The sequence below is a fragment of the Phaethon aethereus genome, assembly GCF_964289735.1.
Source record: "Phaethon aethereus genome assembly, chromosome: 17".
NCBI classification, from domain to species: Eukaryota; Metazoa; Chordata; class Aves; order Phaethontiformes; family Phaethontidae; genus Phaethon; species Phaethon aethereus.
Window position 1 is genome coordinate 1,458,160 of NC_138593.1, and position 19,089 is coordinate 1,477,248.

General features: G+C 63.7%; 1 protein-coding gene across 1 annotated transcript; it reads left to right on the forward strand.

Annotated features, from left to right (window-relative positions):
• Window positions 1–7,535: 7,535 nt before the first annotated feature.
• LOC309411160 (sodium-dependent serotonin transporter-like) lies at window positions 7,536–15,476 on the forward strand (the record flags this gene model as incomplete). The annotated part of the gene is made up of 13 exons (XM_082007717.1): window positions 7,536–8,141; window positions 9,754–9,888; window positions 10,050–10,269; window positions 10,550–10,688; window positions 10,997–11,131; window positions 11,640–11,743; window positions 12,004–12,131; window positions 12,449–12,561; window positions 12,933–13,064; window positions 13,213–13,312; window positions 13,519–13,619; window positions 14,754–14,921; window positions 15,396–15,476. The coding sequence occupies exons 1-13, from the start codon at window positions 7,922–7,924 to the stop codon at window positions 15,474–15,476; spliced, it is 1,776 nt and encodes a 591-aa protein (XP_081863843.1). The 5' UTR covers window positions 7,536–7,921.
• Between the last annotated feature and the right edge of the window lie 3,613 nt (window positions 15,477–19,089).

Sequence of the window (19,089 nt, forward strand, 5' to 3'; positions counted from 1 at the left end):
GCCCACGGGCAGGAGATGACAACAGCTCCCGGCACAACACCGCACGGCAGAGCAAGCCCAGGTTCCCCTGCAGCGGGTCCCATGACATTCAGCCACTTGAGACTCGGCAGCCACGGACAAGCCGGCTCAGACGGCCCCACTGGCCCACGCAGCCCACCTCCACGCACGAGCCACACACGAGCTACGTGGCAGAGCCGTGGGACTCTCAGCTCCCTCTCTAGATCTACCGTCAGCTCACCGTGTTAATGCTACACACGTTATGAACGCCAAGCTCTGCACAGACAGAAGGAGCTTGAGGCAGCTCAGCGTAAAACACAGGAAAAACTAACAGCGAGTTAAAGCTGCCCATGGAGAGAGACCAGAGCAAGCGGAGGTAAAACACCGCGGCTTTGCACCGCAGGCGCAAACACACACGTGCACGGTGCCCGTTGACTTGGCTGGCTGCTGGGAAAGGGCCCTTTGCGGCATCGAGGGGCTCGTCCCACCCCAGCTCCCAAGGTGAGCAGCAGGGTCACCCCTTTCTCCCTGTGGAAAATCACGGCTTGGAAGAGCCACCAGCGAAGGGAATGCTCAAGAGATACCGGACATCGGGCTGCCCAAACTCGCCGGCGCGGCGGGGATGCTCCTGGGGCCCAGGCTGCCGGGCGGGCTCACGCTGCGGCCCTGCTCGGGGTCGGGGGGCGGTTTGGGGGGACACTCTGTTCGGTTGGCTGCGGCAGCACCGGCAGGAGCCAGCGGGACGCGGCGGGCGGGCGGGCGAGCCCGGGGCCGGGGCTCCGCTCCGGCAGGGTCCCGCCGCAGACGCCCATCGCGGCGGGCCGGAGCTCACCAACCGTGAGAGGGGACGGGGCTGCCGCCGCGGGGGCCGCCGCGGTCCCGCACCCACCTCCTTCTTGACGGTGCGCAGCAGCCGCTGCCGGGTCTCCGCCTCTGCGGGGAGAAGAGAGACAGACGCCCGTTAGTCCGGCCCGGCCCGGCCCGGCCCGCCGCGGCCGCGACCCCCGCCCGCCCCCCGCCCTACCCGCCGGGGCCGCCGCCATGGCCGCGCTCCTCCGCTCCGCAGCGCCGGCAGACTGGCGCTCCGCGGGGCCGCTCCGCGGGGCCGGGCCGGGCCGCGCCCGCCGGGAGGGGCCGCCGCCGCCGCCGCCAATCCGCGCGCGCCGCCGGGGCCGGGCCACGGGCAACCCCGGCAACGGGCGGCCCTCGGGGGCCACCGCGGCCGGCACGGCGGGCCGCAACCGGGAACGGGTCCGGGGGCCGCTGAACCGGGCCCCGGCCCCGCAGCGGGGGGACCCCAGCTAGGCCCGGCCGTTCAAGGCGGGGCACAGTGGGTCCCGGCCCCCCCAGCTTCCAGGGGCTCACCGGCACCAGGGCCCCCCCCCCGAGCTGGGGACCCCCCCAGCACCCCCCGACCTGGAGCGGAGGTGCCCCGGTCTGTCCCCCCACACGGGGCCGCTTTGGGGCGGGCGGGGCCGGGGGCTCCGGGAGCGACACGGGGTGCGAAGCGACCCCGCGCCGGCAGCCGCGCTCCGGCGGGCGCCGAGCGGCGGAGACCGGCTGGCAGCGGCCCCGGCGACGCCTCCGACCAAAATCGCAGCCCCTCGGAGACAGCCCTGCCGCGCCGCTGCCCTTCTCTTCCCTCGTTTGCTCTTCCCGGACATTTCCATAGAAACGCGATCCCAGCTCCTTCGCAGTCCAGTTTCCAATAACTACAAACCGCATTAGCGTCAGGGCAGCGGCGCCCGGCCACGCCGCACGCCGGCACGCAGCCGCCAGCCACCGACGTGGCCCTGGCTGGCCCTGGCTGCCTTGACTTGGGAAGGGGCTCGGTTCCGGCACAGGGAGCGGGGCAATTCCCATCCTGGTACAGATTCCCAGCCCCGCGGTGACCCGCCAGCCCCCGCAGCCCTGGGCACAGAGCTGGGCTGCGTCCTCTGCGTCGGAGCAGCTGCCCTTCGCTCCGTGCTGGCCCTTGCTGGCCCTGGAGCTGGCAGGAACCATCCGCCCCGATGGCTCCCGCCAGCTGCCCGTTCTGGGTGTTCGGCTGGCGGGACGCGGGTCTGCCAGGAGCGAGCTCTGGACTCAGGATTAATCGGAATCCGGCCCCTTCTGTGCTTCACCACGGGCACTGGGGCCAGGAGAACACCAGTGCCATATCTGGTGTAGAGAAAACCTATTTCCTTGTACGCTGTTTGCTTTTCACTGTTTATTTGCTTCCTAAATACCCTGTTAACAGAGGTCGTGGCAGCACAAATGTTACTGAACTGCAGCCGCAGGGCTGGCTTGCTTGGGGGTGTGCGATTGCTGACCCAGATGGGTCCCAGAATCTTTCTTCCTTTCCATGGGAATCCGGCCTGGGCAGCTCTGGGTGCTCCTGGCGGGGGTTACAGCTCCCGTCTGCGGTCGCGGAGCATTGACTTGACCCTCCGGATTCCCATCTCAGCCCGGGGAATCACTCCTGGCCTCAGGTCAAGCCCCCCACAAGTGAGGCAGGACTCGGTGTGCCACGCCGGGGATTGCGCGCCTGGTCTGTCCATACGGCTGCGGCTCCGCTCCCCACGACCCCCGGCTGCGGCCCCCCGAGGCAGCGAGCACGGCTGCCCGGTCTCCCGGCACCGCTGCACCTCTTCTGCCCAGCAGCCTGCGCCAGGGCCCTGTCCATGGAGAGCCCTGCGGATGGGGTCCCCCTCCTCAAAAAAAGGGGTGCGGGAGGAAGGGGAAGGACGGACGGTGCTAAGAGGCGGGAGCCCAGGGCTTTTCGGGTCTGACCTGAGACCGGCGCAGCGGGCCAGGAGCCGGGCTGCGCTCACAGTCAGCCCCCACGGCTCGTACCGAGCTCTGCTGCTCTGCAGCCCCGCCTCGCATTTACTGATGACCGCGCGTCCTCACGGTCTTGAACAGGCAATTAAGACGGGCTAATAAACAATCGTAACGAAGGCATCGCGGCCTCATAAAACACCACGTAGGAGCGCCATCGGATGTCAACGGTGAATCCAATTACCGAGGGCAGAGGCAGCCTGCTCGCTGCCCCGACCCTGAGCTGTCGCTGGGACAGCGTGGAGCCGTGGCTCTGCATGCATGCGGATGCTGAAACGGAGACGGTGCCAGGCTCCCGAGGCGGCAGGGCGCAGCACAGACGTGTCATGCACAGCCCCTTGCGCGGCTCTGGCCCCTGTAAAACTTCTCAGTCTCTCCCGGGATGAGACTGTCTGACTTGAACCGACAGCATCTGCCAGCCAGGAGAGCCTGGGCTGCACGACAAAGCTTTGAACTTGGCCTCGGAGAGGCAGGCGAGCGTCTCCTGCCTGTTTCTCACTTTTGCTATGGTGAAAATGATGTTGGAGACACTGACCTGCCTCTTGGCTGGCGAGGGACACCCGGAATTGCTCTGTTTAGCACCTCAATCAGGAAAACGAGTCTGTCCAAGCTGAGCCGAAACGACTCTTTTAGGACTTCTCCCAACAAACCAACCCCGCTTATTTTAAGGGCCAAGATGAGCCCAAGCAACTTTCACAGCACCCAGAACACCTTGGCAGCTCTGCCGAAGCGTTTTTGCTCTGGACGAGCACTGCCCGTGCCGGCAGGATGCGGCCAAGGGGTGATGCCGAGGGGACCCACGCAGCCACGACCGCCCAGCGCTCGACGCAAGCGCGCAGCGCTGGCAGAGGGGAGCCCAGAGGGGCAAGAAGGTCATTTTGATTCCTGTTAACAAACCGTGCTGGTTTTGTACAATCTTCAGTCCTGTCAATCTCTCCGCGATGCTCCAGGCTAACTAACATGGGTGGGCAGCATCCGCACGCCGACCGAACCCAGAGAGGGTCAGGGGGTTGGACCGTGTACCGAGTAAGCACTAAGTAAGCACGTAATTAAGCATGGGACAAGATCTCCATAAGCCTTGCTGGTTCCTTTTCCTTGGAAAATTCTGCCTCTCCCTGGATTAAAGCTGAATGAAAGACAATTTGCCCCTGTTTTCTGAAGTCTGGAGAGCTTAAATGAGAGCACGTTGATCTATGCTTAATGTGATTAAGTTACATCTCTGAGTATCACGCTAATTAAATTAAACTTCCCACTGCTGCCTCTGTGGCTTAAACAGGATAGCTGTTTTAAGACCACAATTCACTTTTCTGCATTTCATCGCATGGATGAGCAGGTAGGATAAAAGCAATCCGCTAATCAAATAATCGTACCGTTCAGAAACGACTTCTAACTCGATGGAAACTCAAATTTACATCTGATTTGAGCTAGATTTAAACTCTGCATTTTAAATCCGAAGTGGCGGGAAAAAGCAAAACTAAACTGATGAAGGGAGCGCACCGAGGACGTCCCACCGCGATGTTGCAGGAATTTAGGCAACGTGATGGCTGACGCGCAGGACCAGGCGGCTTTCCCAGGGCGAGCTGCGGGAAGCAGAAGGCAGAGACCCCGCCGCTGCCGGCTGCCCCTTCCTCATCACGAGCCAAGGCGAGCGCTCGCGTCCAGCACCCCCGCCCTCAGCGGCGTGGTAGCGCGAATGCTACTCCGTAGTCTCCGTAGCCTCCTCTCTGAAATGCTTCTGACAGTGTCAGATGATGGACAAAAATATTTGGCTGCGGTTGGCAAAATAGCAACATTTTGCCCAGAAAACAGGCCTGTCTGCTGCGCCGCTGATGAGCACACGGAGCCCCGCGCAGCGCAGCCATGGGCCAGGCCCCTTACGCGGGGGCTGGAACATCGTGACCGGAATAAACAAAACTCTGGGGGAAACTTGTCTCTCCAGCGGGTTGCGGAGCCGCGATCCCGCTGGGAGCTCCGCGCTCGCAGGGCCCCAGAGCTCCGCAGCCGAGTTTTCACCGCGGTGAAAACCATCTCCCTCTGCCCTCCTCCCGCCTCAGCAGCCCCGAGAACCTGCGACGGCTTTGCCAGCTTGCAGCTGCTACAAAAAAAGTGAGATTTCAAAGCTCTCCCCTCATTGACTTGACAGCGGCAGCCTTGACCCGGTGCTGGAGAAGAGGCAGCCGCATTAGCGGGCGGGCGCAGAGCGGCGGTGGGCCGCGGCACGGGTGGGGGAGCGGGCGCCCGAGGAAGGTGGGAGCTGGGGGAGCGGGACGGGAGCGCCGGGTGCATTCGCGGCTCATTCGCCCGCGAGGACCCCGGGGGGGATCCGTCAGGGATGGGGGCTGCCGGAACGGCGTCAAACCGACGGCGCGGCACGTCGGCTCGGCCGGAGCGGAGCAGCGGCGGTGTGCTGGGAGCTGTCGTGGGAACCGCTACCGCCGCGCCGGGCTAGCGCCGCGCCTGCGGGCCCAGCTCTGCCCCAGGTGCGAGTACAAAGCCCACCTCCTCTACTTTAAAAGATCAATGTGGAGAGAACAAGAGGCTCTTCAGGAAAGCAAGTAGCTTATTTTTAAAAAGATGCCAATGTTCGAACAGCTGCTGCTTCACACCCGGGAAGTGGCCTCAGCCCGGCACCCCGCACTGGGGGACGCTGCGGGGGGACCCGCTCCCCGCAGACCACCGCAGACCACCCCTCAGGCGCCCGCCAGCGCGGCCAGCTGCTCCGGTCGGGGCTGGGAGAGGCGCTGAGCCCGCCTGCTGGGGCGTCCCGAGCCGGGCGCGGGACCTGGGTGCAGGAGGGTCTGCGCGCTCGGCGCACCGAGCCGTTGCACGTGAGCTGCCCGCAGACAAGACGGGCCAGCAGCAGAGGAAGAGCTATTTTTTTTTTTTTACGGTTGCTATGGCACCAGCTGTCTCTGTTCTGTCATTTAGACCCTTAAGATGGTCCTCCGTCAGGGGGGATTAAACCTTGCTCCCCCCAGCCCGCTCCTCAGGCAGGTCACGGTGGCAGCGGGGGGTTCTCACCCTCACCCCGAAGGGAGGGACAACTGCAGCCCCCGCAGCCCCCCGCGGCACCGGCAGTTGTAGTTAACCCCCGATGCTGCGCCCACACCCGCAGCGTACGGACGGCAACTGAAACTCACGGCTTCGCAAAACCCCGGGAGTGACACAAATCCCGTATAAACCCGCAGGAGATTAGTTGTCCCTCACCCGTGCGCCCGGCCTCGGCTCGGGGGAGAGCCGCGCCGCCAAAGCCCGGCTCACGGAGAGGGGGTCTGCCCGGCCGCGACGGGACCCCCCGACCTCCGCTCGCTCCCCACCCAGCGCAAGGGATCAGCCTGGCGCCCTCCAAACTAAACCCCTTCGCTCGGAGAAAAGCTCGTGCAGAGAGCTGGTACCAGTCACTCCTCGAACATGCACAAGCAGAAAATTGCAGCATTTTCACACGAGGGCTGTTAAAAGGAACAATTTCGCGTCCCGCGAGCAGAGAGGGAGAAGCCGAGGCGCGCGCAGCCCGCCCTGCGCGGGGACCGACGGCAGGCGGGTGCCAGGAGCGGATCCACCACCCACCGCCGCCCGCTGGGAGGGGGCAGCTCGGGGCTGGGGTCCCCCGTTCGGCCGTCCACGGCTGGGGTCCCCACTCCGGGCCAGGGACCCCCTGGGGGCCCACGGCGAGGTGGGGGGGCAGCCACAGCAGAGGGGCGAGGCGAGGTAGCTGGTTAAGACAAAACAACCCCGCTCCCGGGGCTGTCGTGCCCGCGCCGTGCAGGCGAGGGGCCGGCGGGGTGACGTCCCCCGGCGGAGCCGCGTCCCTGCCCCGGGCTGGCTGTGCCACCGCTGCCGGACTAAGCCCACCACGGCACAGCCTGTCCTGCCCGCCTCGCCGCAGCCACCCGGAGCACCGGGACGTCCGCCCGGGGACCAGCATCGGCCCCCGAGCTGCTGCGGCCCGACAGTGCCAGACGCAGCAGGCAAAAAAAAAAAAAAGTGTTTTTAACTGGATGTTTCTAACAGGGCTCCGTGCATGCGTCTGAAGGATTAACAGTGTCCAGAGGTTTCCCGTGCCGGGCAGACGCCGGGCGGCTGCGTCACGTCGTCACAGCAACCCGCTAAGCATGGCCCTGGGAACCGCAGGTCCCCGGTTTGATCTCTTCTGCAGTTTCTTTTAATTACAGATGAGGGTGCCTGGAAAAGCCGGTGCTGGAGCACCCCAGGGCCCTGGGAGCAGCCAGTGGCCCCGGGCAAGGGCTCAGCTGGCACCGGCCCCTGTGTCACGGCCGGGGGCGAGACGCAGGGACGTGCCTGGGCTGTAAGCCTCCACCAGCACGTTTCATTTGCAATAACATTCGCCGTTAAACTGTCAAACCGAAGAGAGCAACGGCTGCCGGTACACTGCCAGCCCTCGCCCGAGTGCACCTGAGCTGCAAAAAGCCATTTCCGTTTCAAGCGGCTTATTTGCGACAACTCGCGGCTACCGAAAGAGCCGGCAAGTCCGCGAGGGCCGATGCGGGACGGCTCGAACCGGGCAGCTCTCCGCGAGTGGTGTTGGCACGCAGAGATGCCCCCAGCCCACGGGGGTCCGGTGGGCCCGCGGCGAGCGCCGGTCGAATTTGTGCCGGCTGGGGGGCATTTCCAGGTCCGGCTTGCTCCGCGGAGTTCCCCCCGCAAGCACGCGCAGCCGTCTGCCTTTGGCGGGTCCGGCGTGGCGATGCACGGAGCGGTAATTGCAAAATACACCAAGGAGAAAGAAGTAACTCTCTGTCAGGAGGAAGGAGCACCATCTCTGTGGGCAAATAACAGTTCCGTTTGACCAACCCCACCCCAGCCCAAAAGGCACCCGCCGGGGTGCCGACCCAGGGAGCAGAGGGGACAAATCCGGTCCCCGCAGCTCAGCCCCGTGCTCGGAAAACTGCTCTCCCCTCCGGCCTCCGATCGGAGGGTGGGTTTCTCTGCCGGCCGCTCTCAGTGCTGTGGGTTTCCAGCGGGAGGTGGGGAAGCGCAGTCAGCCTGACCCTCCCCTCCTCGGATCTGTCATCAGCAACAGAGAAATCCTTCCCGTCCCCAAGTTACTCAGCCTGAATCCTGCAGGATTCGCCAGGGCGGCAGGATGGCAGAGCAGCCCTGCCCGGCGCCCACCGCCAGCCCTCCCCGGCACGGCACGGCCCCCCACCCGGGTCCCACGGCCGGCCCCGCGCCCCCGGGGCCCCAAACCCACCCCAGGGACAAGTGGAGCAAAAAAATGGATTTCCTTCTCTCGGTCATCGGATTCGCTGTGGATCTGGGCAACGTCTGGCGGTTCCCTTACATCTGCTACCAAAACGGAGGGGGTAAGGACGCTGCCAGGATTATTTAAGTCTTCTTTGGGAGAAAAGAAATCTGTTTTTCATCTTTCTGATGCTGAAAACCTCGCTGTTTCTTTTCTTTCTTTGTCTCTAGCTGCTCCTCTCTGGAGAGGGCGGTTTAGAGACCGACCCAACTTCTCCTGACATCTGTCTCTTTTTTGTTTTGTGTCTTCATTCAAAGTCCTCCATTCGCTCCTTCCCCGGTCTCATTCACTCCGTCTCCGGTCAGCGCCGCGTTAGCAGCTCTGGAGTCACAGAGAGACGATTAGCGTGGTCCAAACTGCACAAAAAGGATTAAGAATCTGTAAATTTGGGGTGGGAGGTTTGTACACTTCATAATCCTGTGGCTTTGTGAAAGCAACCCTTTCTGATGGGTCGTGCTTTAAGATAATCCTCGCAAGCGTCCCAGCCGCCTGCCGCGGATCCCGGCCGCGCAGCCGGCAGCGCTGGAGCCCGCGGAGGAGCCCCGGCCCCCCGTGCCGTGCAGCCCCGCGCCGCACAGGGGTGTTCACTCGGGGCGCTCGCTCTTACGAGGGATCGACAGCAAGTTAAAGCTCCGTGAAGGAAAGAACCTTGAGTAGATGACATCTAAATAAAGCGCTTTAAATAGAGCAGGGTAGAAAAACCCCTTGCATGGAAATTAAAAGTGAGGAATGAAAACGTTGTGCAAAAGCACAGTGGATTTAATCGACGAAGTCGGTATTCGGGCAACGTCCTCTGCTGCTTGGGAAAATTAGGAGATAATTAGTACCGCGCTCAAGGCTAAAACGTGGATCCCGGGTGCCCGCGCTGAAGCTGCCTGTGATTTACTCCTGCGGGACTGGCAGCAAACTTGAGCCGCTCTGCACTGATGCGGTTCAGGCAGCTGCTTTCCTCGGCCGCGCCGCGCACGCAGGAGCGCGAGGCGTTCCGGCAGCAGCTCTGGGGAAGGACAGCACCGATCCCGGCGGGTGGGGGGCTCACCCGTCAGCTGGAGATGTTCCTGGGAGAGAAACCCTCGGGGGGCTGAGGGTGGAGCGCGCGGAGGGCTCTCGGGGAGAGGAGCCGTGGGGGTTAAATTAACTAATCCCAGCAGGGCTGTTCTGAGGAGCGCAGAGTTCCAAAACCTCCAGGGGTACAAGCGTAGCCCTGGTACAGATGACGTTGTTATGCATAATGCAGATAACGGCGTTAATTACTTGTGTCTTGGGGTGACCGTGCATATTCAGTGGGATTTTCTCCAAAACCCTTCTAGACCTGAGAGGTGCTTGGTGCCCCGTCCCCTGCGTCCTGACAGCTTGTATTGCTCTTTCTACCATCCCAGCCCCACGATCGCTCCCCGGCAAAGGCTGGGACACCAGCGGGGACTGACACCAGCCTGGGAAGCTGGGGCACCGAGCGGGGTCCTCACGTCCGTGACCACCCCCCCCCCCGAACAGATAATTTGCAAAGCGTCTCTGGAAACACGCGGCCAAACTCCCCATCCACGCTGCTCCGCGCCACATCCCTGCAGCGCTGGGAGGGACGGCGGTGGCAGCCCTCCACCCGCAGCCTGCCCGCGCTCGCCGGCCGGCGCGGGGCCGCAGCGGTCACCGCCGCTCTGCTCCTCGCCCCGCAGGCGCCTTTCTCATCCCGTACACGCTGATGGCTGTTTTCGGAGGGGTGCCCCTCTTCTACATGGAGCTGGCCCTGGGGCAGTTCCACAGGACGGGCGCCATCCCCATCTGGAAGCGCATCTGCCCCATCTTTAAAGGTAGGAGACCCCCAGCCCCGGGCCACCGCCACGGGCTCGGGGCCACGTGGCATTCGTGAGCGGGGCCGTGCAGGCGACGCGGGTCCCCGCAGCCACGTCCCGGGGGACGGGAGAGGGCTGGGCCAGCGTGGGCTGCTGAGCCTGCCCCCCTCTTTCCCCAGGCATCGGCTTTGCCATTTGCATCATTGGCCTGTACGTCTCCTTCTACTACAACACCATCATCGCCTGGGCGCTCTACTACTTCTACTCGTCCTTCTCGGGCACCCTGCCCTGGGCGAGCTGCGACAACCCCTGGAACACGCCCGACTGCACCAACTACTTCGGGAGGAGCAACGTGACCTGGACCAACTTCTCCAGGTCCCCCGCCGAAGAGTTTTATACGTAAGTGCACGCGCGTGGGCGACGTGTTGCAGCTGGGGCGCGTCCCCGTGGAGGCGCTCGGGTCTGCTGCCCGGGGTCTGGGAGAAGGTGTGCTACGGCCGTCGCGTGGGGATGCTCTTGGGGAGCTCACGGTCCCCGTTCCCCACGTGCCAGGGGAGAGGTGAGCGTGGGGCTGCCTGCCCGGGGCTGAGCCTGCTCCCCGGCTGCCTGCGAGGGCAGAGCCAGCGGCACCGCGCTGGCCTGAGACACCCTCCCCGGCCGTGGGGGTCCCTGCCCGCAGGAGGAAGGTCCTGGAGATCCAGAAGTCTGGGGGTCTGCATGAGGTGGGGGGGATCCACTGGCAGCTGCTCCTCTGCCTCTTCCTCATCTTCACCATCGTCTACTTCAGCCTGTGGAAAGGGGTGAAAACCTCTGGGAAGGTAAGAAAGGCGGCTCCGGCACCAGCCCTGCCTGGGCACGGACCCGGCAGGGCCCTGGGCACGTGGGGGCTCACAGCCCGGCACGTGGCCCCTCTCCATGGCCAGGGCCAGGCAGGGGGGACCGAGCCCTGGCAAGGTCTGGCGGCTCACCTGGCTGCTTCAACGCGGGACATTGCCTCCTCCCCACACCCTTGCCCCTCGGCCACCCCGGGCAGCCGCGAGCGAGCCGGCCATGCCCGACGCGGGCGGTTTGGATGCTGGGTGGAGCTGCTCTGCCGGTGCCGGGGCTGACGGCTGCCTCTCTCCAGGTGGTGTGGGTGACGGCCACGCTGCCCTACGTCGTCCTCCTCGTCCTGCTGGTCCGGGGGGCCACGCTGCCCGGCGCCTGGAGAGGGGTCGTCTTCTACCTGCGCCCAGACTGGGGCAAGCTCCTGAGCACCACGGTGAGTGCGCGGCACCCCGGCTCTGGCCTCCCCCCGCCCCGGAGACAGCAGCGCCCGGACCCTCTCCCCGGGATGCGCACCGACCCCTGCCCACGGGTCTGGCCCAGCCGCTGGAGCCGCAGGGCGATGGGGCCCTTGTTCCTACAGAAACTAGGCGCCCTGGACAGGCTCTTGGAAATGTAAATCTATAATTGAATCACCCATCTCATTGCCGCCGGGTTTTGTTTTTGCCGTGTTCTCGCCCTGGCCTGACAATAGGCTTCCTGCGGGTAATTACCGGGCGGCACTTGAGAATTCTCATTAAGGGTAATCAGGGTCGTGCTGCTGGCACTGAACCCGCCTGGGCAGGCGTGGGCACAGGGGGCTCGGGGCTCCCCTTGACTTCGTCCCCGCTGCCGTGGGGTGGGCATGCCGTGGGGTGGGCATGCCGTGGGGCACCTCCCAGCCGCGTCCCAGCTCTGGGGACCCCCTGCCCATTCTCCAGCCTGCCTGTTGCTTCTCCTGCCAGGTTTGGGTCGATGCTGCCGTGCAGATTTTCTTCTCCTTGGGCCCCGGATTCGGCGTCCTCCTCGCTTTGGCCAGTTACAACCGTTTCCACAACAACTGCTACCGGTGAGCTCCCGCAGCCGTGGGTCCCTGCGGGCACGGGGGCTGCGCCAGGCGCGGCTGCAGCGGAACTGCATCCCGACAGCTCCTGTGCCCCATGGCCGCAGGCTGAGCATCCTTCCCCATTTCACTGATGGTTTTGGTATGTGGGGCCAGGAGAGGGAACCGTCGGGGATGCAGGTGGCCAGGGCAGCTGAACTGGGGCGAGAGCTGAACTGGGGGGGGGTTAAGCCGCAGGACGTGTCTCCCTGCTTTCTGCCTTCCAGGGACGCGCTCGTTACCAGCGCGGTAAACTGCCTCACCAGCTTCCTCTCGGGTTTTGTCATCTTCACCGTGCTGGGCTACATGGCCGAGATGAGGGACGTGGAGGTGGAGGATGTCACGAGAGATAAAGGTTGGCCTCCTTCCGGCACGGCTGCCCCGTCCTGCCCTGCGGCGCCCAGCTGCCCCGGGGCTCCGTGCCCCTCGCGGCTGAGGGGGGCCGGGATGATGGCTGGCCCTGGGGTCTGGCGGAGCGCGGGGGCTTGTGCCTGGGAGCGGTCCCCGGGAGCTGAGGGCAGCGAGGTGTCCGGGCCCTGTACCTCGCCGGGGCCAGGCACGGCCGCTCTGGCTTTGGGGCGTCTTCCCCACACGCGTTCCCACCGCCGCCGGCACCCAGGGCCGTGCCAGAGCAGCCGGGGAACGGCAAACCAGACCAGTGTCCCCTCCTAGGGCCGAGCCTCCTTTTTATCGCCTACCCCGAAGCAATCGCCAACATGGTGGGATCCACCTTCTTCGCCATCATATTCTTCCTGATGATGATAACGCTGGGGCTGGACAGCACGGTAGGGAACTCCATCGAGCGCGACAGCACAGCCGCGCCGCCTCGGGCCGTGTCCCCAGCGGGGACTGGGAATGGCTGCGTCCCACGGGGAATAGCGGGCTGGCAAGAGGAGCTACGGCCTTGGGAAGGAGGGCTGCCTGCCTGCGCCCTCCGAGCGTGGGGACGGAGGGAGCATCGCACCATCATCTCCAGTGGGTCTGAGCTGGCTCTCCCCAAAGCCCGTCAGAGGGGATGGTCTGGAGGGAGGGGACAGGACGGGATGTCCCTGCTCTGCTCATAGGCAGAGGGGGCTTGCAGGGAGCCGGTTTTCTTTGAGAGCGTGACTGTCCCCACATCTCATTTCTCCACCCCATGCCGGCGTTTCCTTTGCAGTTTGGGGGCTTGGAGGCCGTGATCACGGCCGTGATGGACGAGTACCCCCAGGTCCTGGCCGGGCGACGGGAGCTCTTCGTCCTCGGCCTCATCACAGTCTGTTTCCTGGGCTCCCTGAGCACCCTCACCTACGTGAGTACCACCGGGCACCGCTCTGCTCCCGTCCCCACCACACACCTACTCGTTTCTCCAACAGTCCTCGGTGCGGGACTTTGCCGAAGACCTGCTCCGCAGCCCCGCGGGGTCTGCAGCCGCCCTCCCCTCCCTTGTGCCGTTCCAGGGGGGAGCCTACGTGGTGAAGCTGCTGGAGGAGTTCGGTGCTGGCTGCTCAATCCTGGCGGTGGTGCTACTGGAAACGATAGCTGTCTCCTGGTTTTATGGTAAGAAACTGTCTCTGTTATGAAAAACATCCTGCAGGCACCTACACGGGTGTTTAACCTTACACACGTGAGTAAATGCCAGGGGATTCAGGGGCAGAAGCACGTGTGTGGCTCCTGGCGAGGCTGCGATGGGGCACCGTGCCCGTGTCCCTGTGCCCACGTCCTCCGCGGCATTCCAGGGCTGTGACGGCTCTCTCCTCCGGCAGGGATGCAGAGGTTCTCCCACGATGTGAAAGCCATGCTCGGCTTCACCCCGGGAATGTTCTGGAAGGTGTGCTGGGTCGCTGTCAGCCCTGCCTTGTTAGCGGTGAGTTCCTATGGCCCGAATTAAAGCCTGGGATGTCAGCCCTGCTCTGACTGCCCCGCAGGGGAGCTGCTCTTCCCTCACCGGCGGCTGCTGCTGCCCAGCTCCCCGGGCGCCTGCGCGGCTGATTACTCCCCTCTCGCTTGCACAGGCTGAACAAGCTGCCGGGAGGGGGGACCGGGGTCCTGGCCAGGGCTGCAGGACATCGCACCAGCCCTCCCTGCCGGCTCCCCACGCTGCTGCTCCAGCCACGGGCAGCAAGAAGCTGCCCGCAGCCCCTGGGATGGCCAGTTTCGCTGAGGGAGGGAGCTGGAAGCGCATCTTCCAGCCTCTTCTGGAGCCGTGCTCCGGGGCAAAGCTGGGAGCCGGCAGCTGGGTGCTCACACGGGCGTGCGTGCGGCCCCATTTCACCCTGCCGGTCTGCGGCGTCCCACGCTTACGCTGGCACGGCCAGCCGCAGCTGCGTCTCTGACGGCACTGCGGCACTGTGCGCCGGGCAGGATCCGTCCCCTTTGAAATGCCAGCTCCCCCGGCACTTCAAAGGCTGCCGTCTGCGAGAGGCAGAGGGCTCTCATCTCGCCGGATCTGCAGGAGAAGAGGCCTTGTGAGGATTAATTACGGCTCTAAGCGCTTCGCCCAGGTTATTAAGAGAGAAGTATTATAATCAAAGCAGACGGCAAACGATTTCATTTCAGCACGGGGACGCGCAGCCTTCGCAGGCCGCTGTCTCTGTGGGGTTTGTCAGGCGGAGACCTCCCGGCCCACAGGTAGCGAGGGGTGGCAGTCTGGGCAACGTCCCCGCCACGTCCACGCTGGCCTTTCGCGCTTGGGAAAGCCGCGGTGGCGGTGGGACGCGGACGGTGTTAACCTATGGGTTGAGCCGCATCGGTGCCGGGGCTGAGGAGATGTCACAGCTGATCTGCTCCCCATGGGGAGCCAACGGGGCTCATCTGCCGGGGATGCCCGGCCACCACGAAAGAGCTTTTCTGGCCACCCGTGTTGCGTGCGCGTGGGTTTTGTGGGTTGTGCAGCCCCGCTACAGCCCTGTGCTGCTTGTGACAGGCAGCGGGGCATGTCCTGCCATGGTCTGGCCCCATGAGCATCCTTCCCTAACGACTCCCGCTTCGTTCATTACAGTTCATAGTTATCAGCTCCCTCCTGGACCAGCCGCCTCTGACGCTCTTTGACTATCAGTACCCCGAGTGGAGCATCTCAGTGGGGTACCTCATAGGAGCATCGTCCTTCATCTGTATCCCCTTCTACATGGTGTACAAGCTTGTCTGGACGCCGGGGTCTCTCAAGCAGGTGAGGAGGGGGGTGGGCGATCCCACAGCCCCCACGCAGGTTGGGGCGGGGAGGGACCCCCGCTCGGGTCAGCCTGAGACCGGGGCTGGGGAGCTGGGCTGATGGTTGATGCCTCCTGAGCATCTTTGTTCACGTGGCGATTAAATCACGCCTGGAGAGCTGCTTGGAAAAGGAGGGCTCTGTGAGGAGCGTGGCTCGATGGCCTGCTCGTTTTAAGTCGTATTTCTGAAGGTGTGATTTTGGCTGGGCCAGGAGCCCGTCCCCAGCTGTCACCCCTCCTCTCGGCCCATGTTCGGGCTGCCTCCTGCCCGCTGCGGTCTGCTGCAGGCTGATACGGCCCCAGCCCCGCGGCGAGTGAGATCCCGATGGGGACAGCTTTGGCACGCCAGGGCAGGCAGCCTTGCTCATGGCACCAGGCCCCGGTGCGGGAAGGAAACCCATTGCCTTTTTCCTTTGCCTGCTTACACCCTCCAGCGCCTCGCCGTCTGCATTCGGCCGGAGAAAACAACACGAGGCCCCCAGGCAGACACAGCGTGCATGTCCCCCGTCCTTTAGCCCTCCCTGCGAGGCGGCACGTGCTGGCGGCAGCTCCCCGGACACGCGCTCTCGTCCTGTCCGAGCGTCTCAGCAGAAGCAGCGCTGCCAGCACGTGATGGCAGACCGGAGCTCCTTCTCACTGCGGGCAGGAAAACCTCTGATCCGCGGCAGGGAGAATGGGACCCACCGCTGAGTCCTGCCAGGCTGGAAGCCGAGGGCCAAACTCCTCCGGTTTGGAGGTGAACCCTGACTCCCGGCGAAGACGGAGGCACAGCCGTGAGCGCCGCTGCAGAGGGATGGCTGTCCGACGGTACAAGCCATCCACACGCCTTGCTTAGAGACGCTCGCAAGCTTGCTGTGCAAACCTGCTTGGCGTGAGCAGTGCATGCCTTTAGCCGTGCCGTGACTGACGTCGAAAATAAAAGCTGATATCAATTGTTAGGAGATCAGATGGGGGAAAGGAGCCGGAGCTCGCTGTGCTGGATCACGAAGCGCTGGGCTGGGGGAGGCCATCCCTGTCCTGACACACAAATACCTTGTTCTCTTGCAAAGAGAAATTGCGTGGCCCTTCGGGTCGCTACGCAGCTGCAGCAGGGCAGGTTGGACCCCGCTGCCGCCCCGTCCCGGCTCGGCCCCTGCGACGCGGCAGCTCTGCTGAGCCAGGAGGACCAGCTGCAAGAGAAGCGGTGGCCTCTGGCATTTGACAAAGAAAAGACCTTAATATAGCTTGTTTCAAAAACACGTATCGGGATCAGAGTGAAGCCGCCCTGGCGCTGGCATGAATCAGCCACCTGCTGGCTGTCGCGGCTTCCCAGTAACATCCCACCACTTCCAGTGCGGCCTCGCCATTTCTCAGCAGTTACTGGGCCCATTAAACACCTCCCAGCGCCCACGTCCACCTCGGCGGAGGCAAAGCGGCCACTCGCTGCCTGCTGGCATCTTGGCCGGGTGCTGGTCTGCCACGGTGACCCCTCGCCATCCCCGCTGCCCTTCAGGGTGGGGGGACAGAACAGGGAAGCGCAGCCCAGAGCGGGGGGTGGGGCTGGGGGGCACACAGGGTTGAGGGCCACACAGGGTTGGGGGGCACACGGGGCTGAGCACATGGGGCTGGGGGGCACACAGGGTTGGGGGGCACAGAGGGTGGGGGGGCACACAGGGTTGGGGGGCACAGGCGGCTGGGGGGCACACGGGGCTGGGGGGCACACGGGGCTGAGCACACGGGGCTGGGGGGTGCGGGGACGCCCGAGCGGGCCCCCCCGGTCTCCCCCGCGGGCGGCCCGCCCCCCTCCCGCTCCCCGGTGGCTCCGCGGCGTCGCTGGCGGCGGAGCGGGCGCGGCCCGGGGCGGGGCGGCAGGAAGGGGAAGGGGAAGGGGAAGGGGAAGGGCCGGGCCGGCGCACAGGGGCAGCGGCCGGGCGGTCGGCGGGGGCGGCCATGGCGCTGGCGGCGGTGCGGGGCTGGGCGCTGGCGGCGCTGGCCCTGCTGGCCCCGGGCCCGGCGGAGCGCAGCCGGCCCTACGCCGTGCTGCAGAAGCAGAACCTGGGTAAGGGGCCGGTTACAGATCGGCAGCGTCGGGCACCCTTCTGCTCGGTTTCCGTTGTTTATTTTTTAATTTATTTTTTTGAAAAGCGAATATTGGGGAATGCCTTGCGGGGGGGGGGGGGGGCTGGGGGGGAGGGGTGCGTGTGCGCCCGTGCAAATCCTAACCTGCCGTCCTCCCGCAGTGCTGCTGGGCAGCATCCTCAGCGCCCTGCTGCTCACCATCATCCTCATGGCCGTCTGCGTCTACAAGCCCGTCCGGCGGCGGTAGCGGAGCGGGCCTGTGGCGGGGAAGCGCTGCCGGTCCCGCCCGGTTCTCCCGCCCGGCCCCCACCGTCCCGCCGCGGCGAGCGCGGCTCTTCACCCGCACGGCGTCGTGTGGCTCCGTCGTGACGTCGCTTTCAACGCCGGCATGGCCGGGTGCTGGAAGTCACACCCGGGCCTCGGCAAGCCGAGCCCTGGGCCTGCCGGAAGCGCTTCCGCAGCCGCCCTGCCTGGGTTCGAGCAGGGCCTGCAGCAACGCGCCTTCCTCCCGAAATGCAGCGTTTCGGCGAGGCTGATGCTCTCGAGAGCATTGCGTCACATCCCTGGTTCGCGCGGCGCCCAGGGCCGTGGGGAGCGCGACCGGCCGCAACGCCCGTTCCGATCAGCGCCCACGGAACCGAGCCGCTGGGTTGGCCCGAGAGCCCGGCCAGGCTGTCAGCATCGCTGTCTGCTGAGCGGGCCCGGGCCCTCGATTACACCACATCTAGTTTTGCTTTTCGATGAATTCAGTTCCTTGCTTGAATGACGAGTCTTGAGGTTTCATAGCACAGAGTCCAAAGGCAAAAGCTCAGTGACCTACGGCAGCTGTGGCTGCGCGGGTCCGGTACGCGCTTAGCTCTGCGCAGACGTACAGAAGCACGAGCAGATCCTGGTGTAGCAGGGACAGGCGGGTCATTCCTGGCGTTACTTGCTTTAACCCTTGGCTAAATACCCGTGAGCAGCCTTGCACCAAAAGAGCCGTGCCGAACCTGCTACGAACCGGCCCGCGAGCGAGCATTTCTAGCCTGTGCTGCATGCTCGTCTCCTTGCCAGTGGATCTGTGCTCCCCAGCTGGCTACTGGCCTCCTGGAAATAGAAGCCTCCAGGAGTTGGTAAGCCAGGCAGATGCTCGAGACTGCTGGGTCGGGCTCCCTGGAAGTACTTCGTGTTTAAGCTCTGGACAGACCCGTTCTAGGCATCTTCAGTAATAACTTCAAGTGTTTACACTGAAATCAATCACACTTGCATATGAATGCTGCTACTTTCTTTTGCACTGCTGTAAGTAGTAACTGGATTTTGCTTTTTAAGTATTACTTTGTTATTTAACATAGGGTTGTTTTGGATAGTAATTTATTTAGTGTTTTAAAACTTCAACTTCTGGAACAATTGTGTTGACCTGTTCTTTAAAAAAAAAAACCTTGCACTGCACTGGACGTGTTTTGGGTTGTTTGTTTTAAAGGACACTGACCACTCTCATTGCAACAGGGGATTTTCTTTGCTGCTGCTTTCTTAGTAAGATAACAGTAGGAGGCTGGCCTGGGACAGATGTAGTTACTAACTGAAGCGAAACGTGAGTGAGGAAGCAAGGTAACACTGTTCCTTTCCTTTTTTTGATCACCGGGTCCTGTATCACTGACTTTGCTCGCTCCTTCATCTGGTGCAGAAGTTGGCGTGTAGCCGTGTGCTGTTCATGGCGGGGTGGACAGTGTAGCTTGCAGCTACAGCTCTGGGTTCCCTGCGGCAGCGTTCTTGTTTGCATTCGTTCTTTGCTCCCTGCTATGTCCCTTTGTACAAATAAAAAGCTAAGTAAACCGTCCAGTACTCCTTTATTTATTCATACACGTTCTGTTTGTTATTAACTCGGCTGTAGCTGTGTGAAGGGATGAGGCAGTCCCATTTCCCACCTCTCATAATCTTACAGTTCTTGCCCTCTTTTCAGCGGCAAGGGAACAGGAGGGTGAGGTCCCCGCTTTCACATATGTTTGTTAGCAAGAAACTGTTAACAGTAAACTGAAAATGAAAGCCTATCCTGCAAGCATGGTGCAGTTCCCAGCAGGCATGAACAGCTGA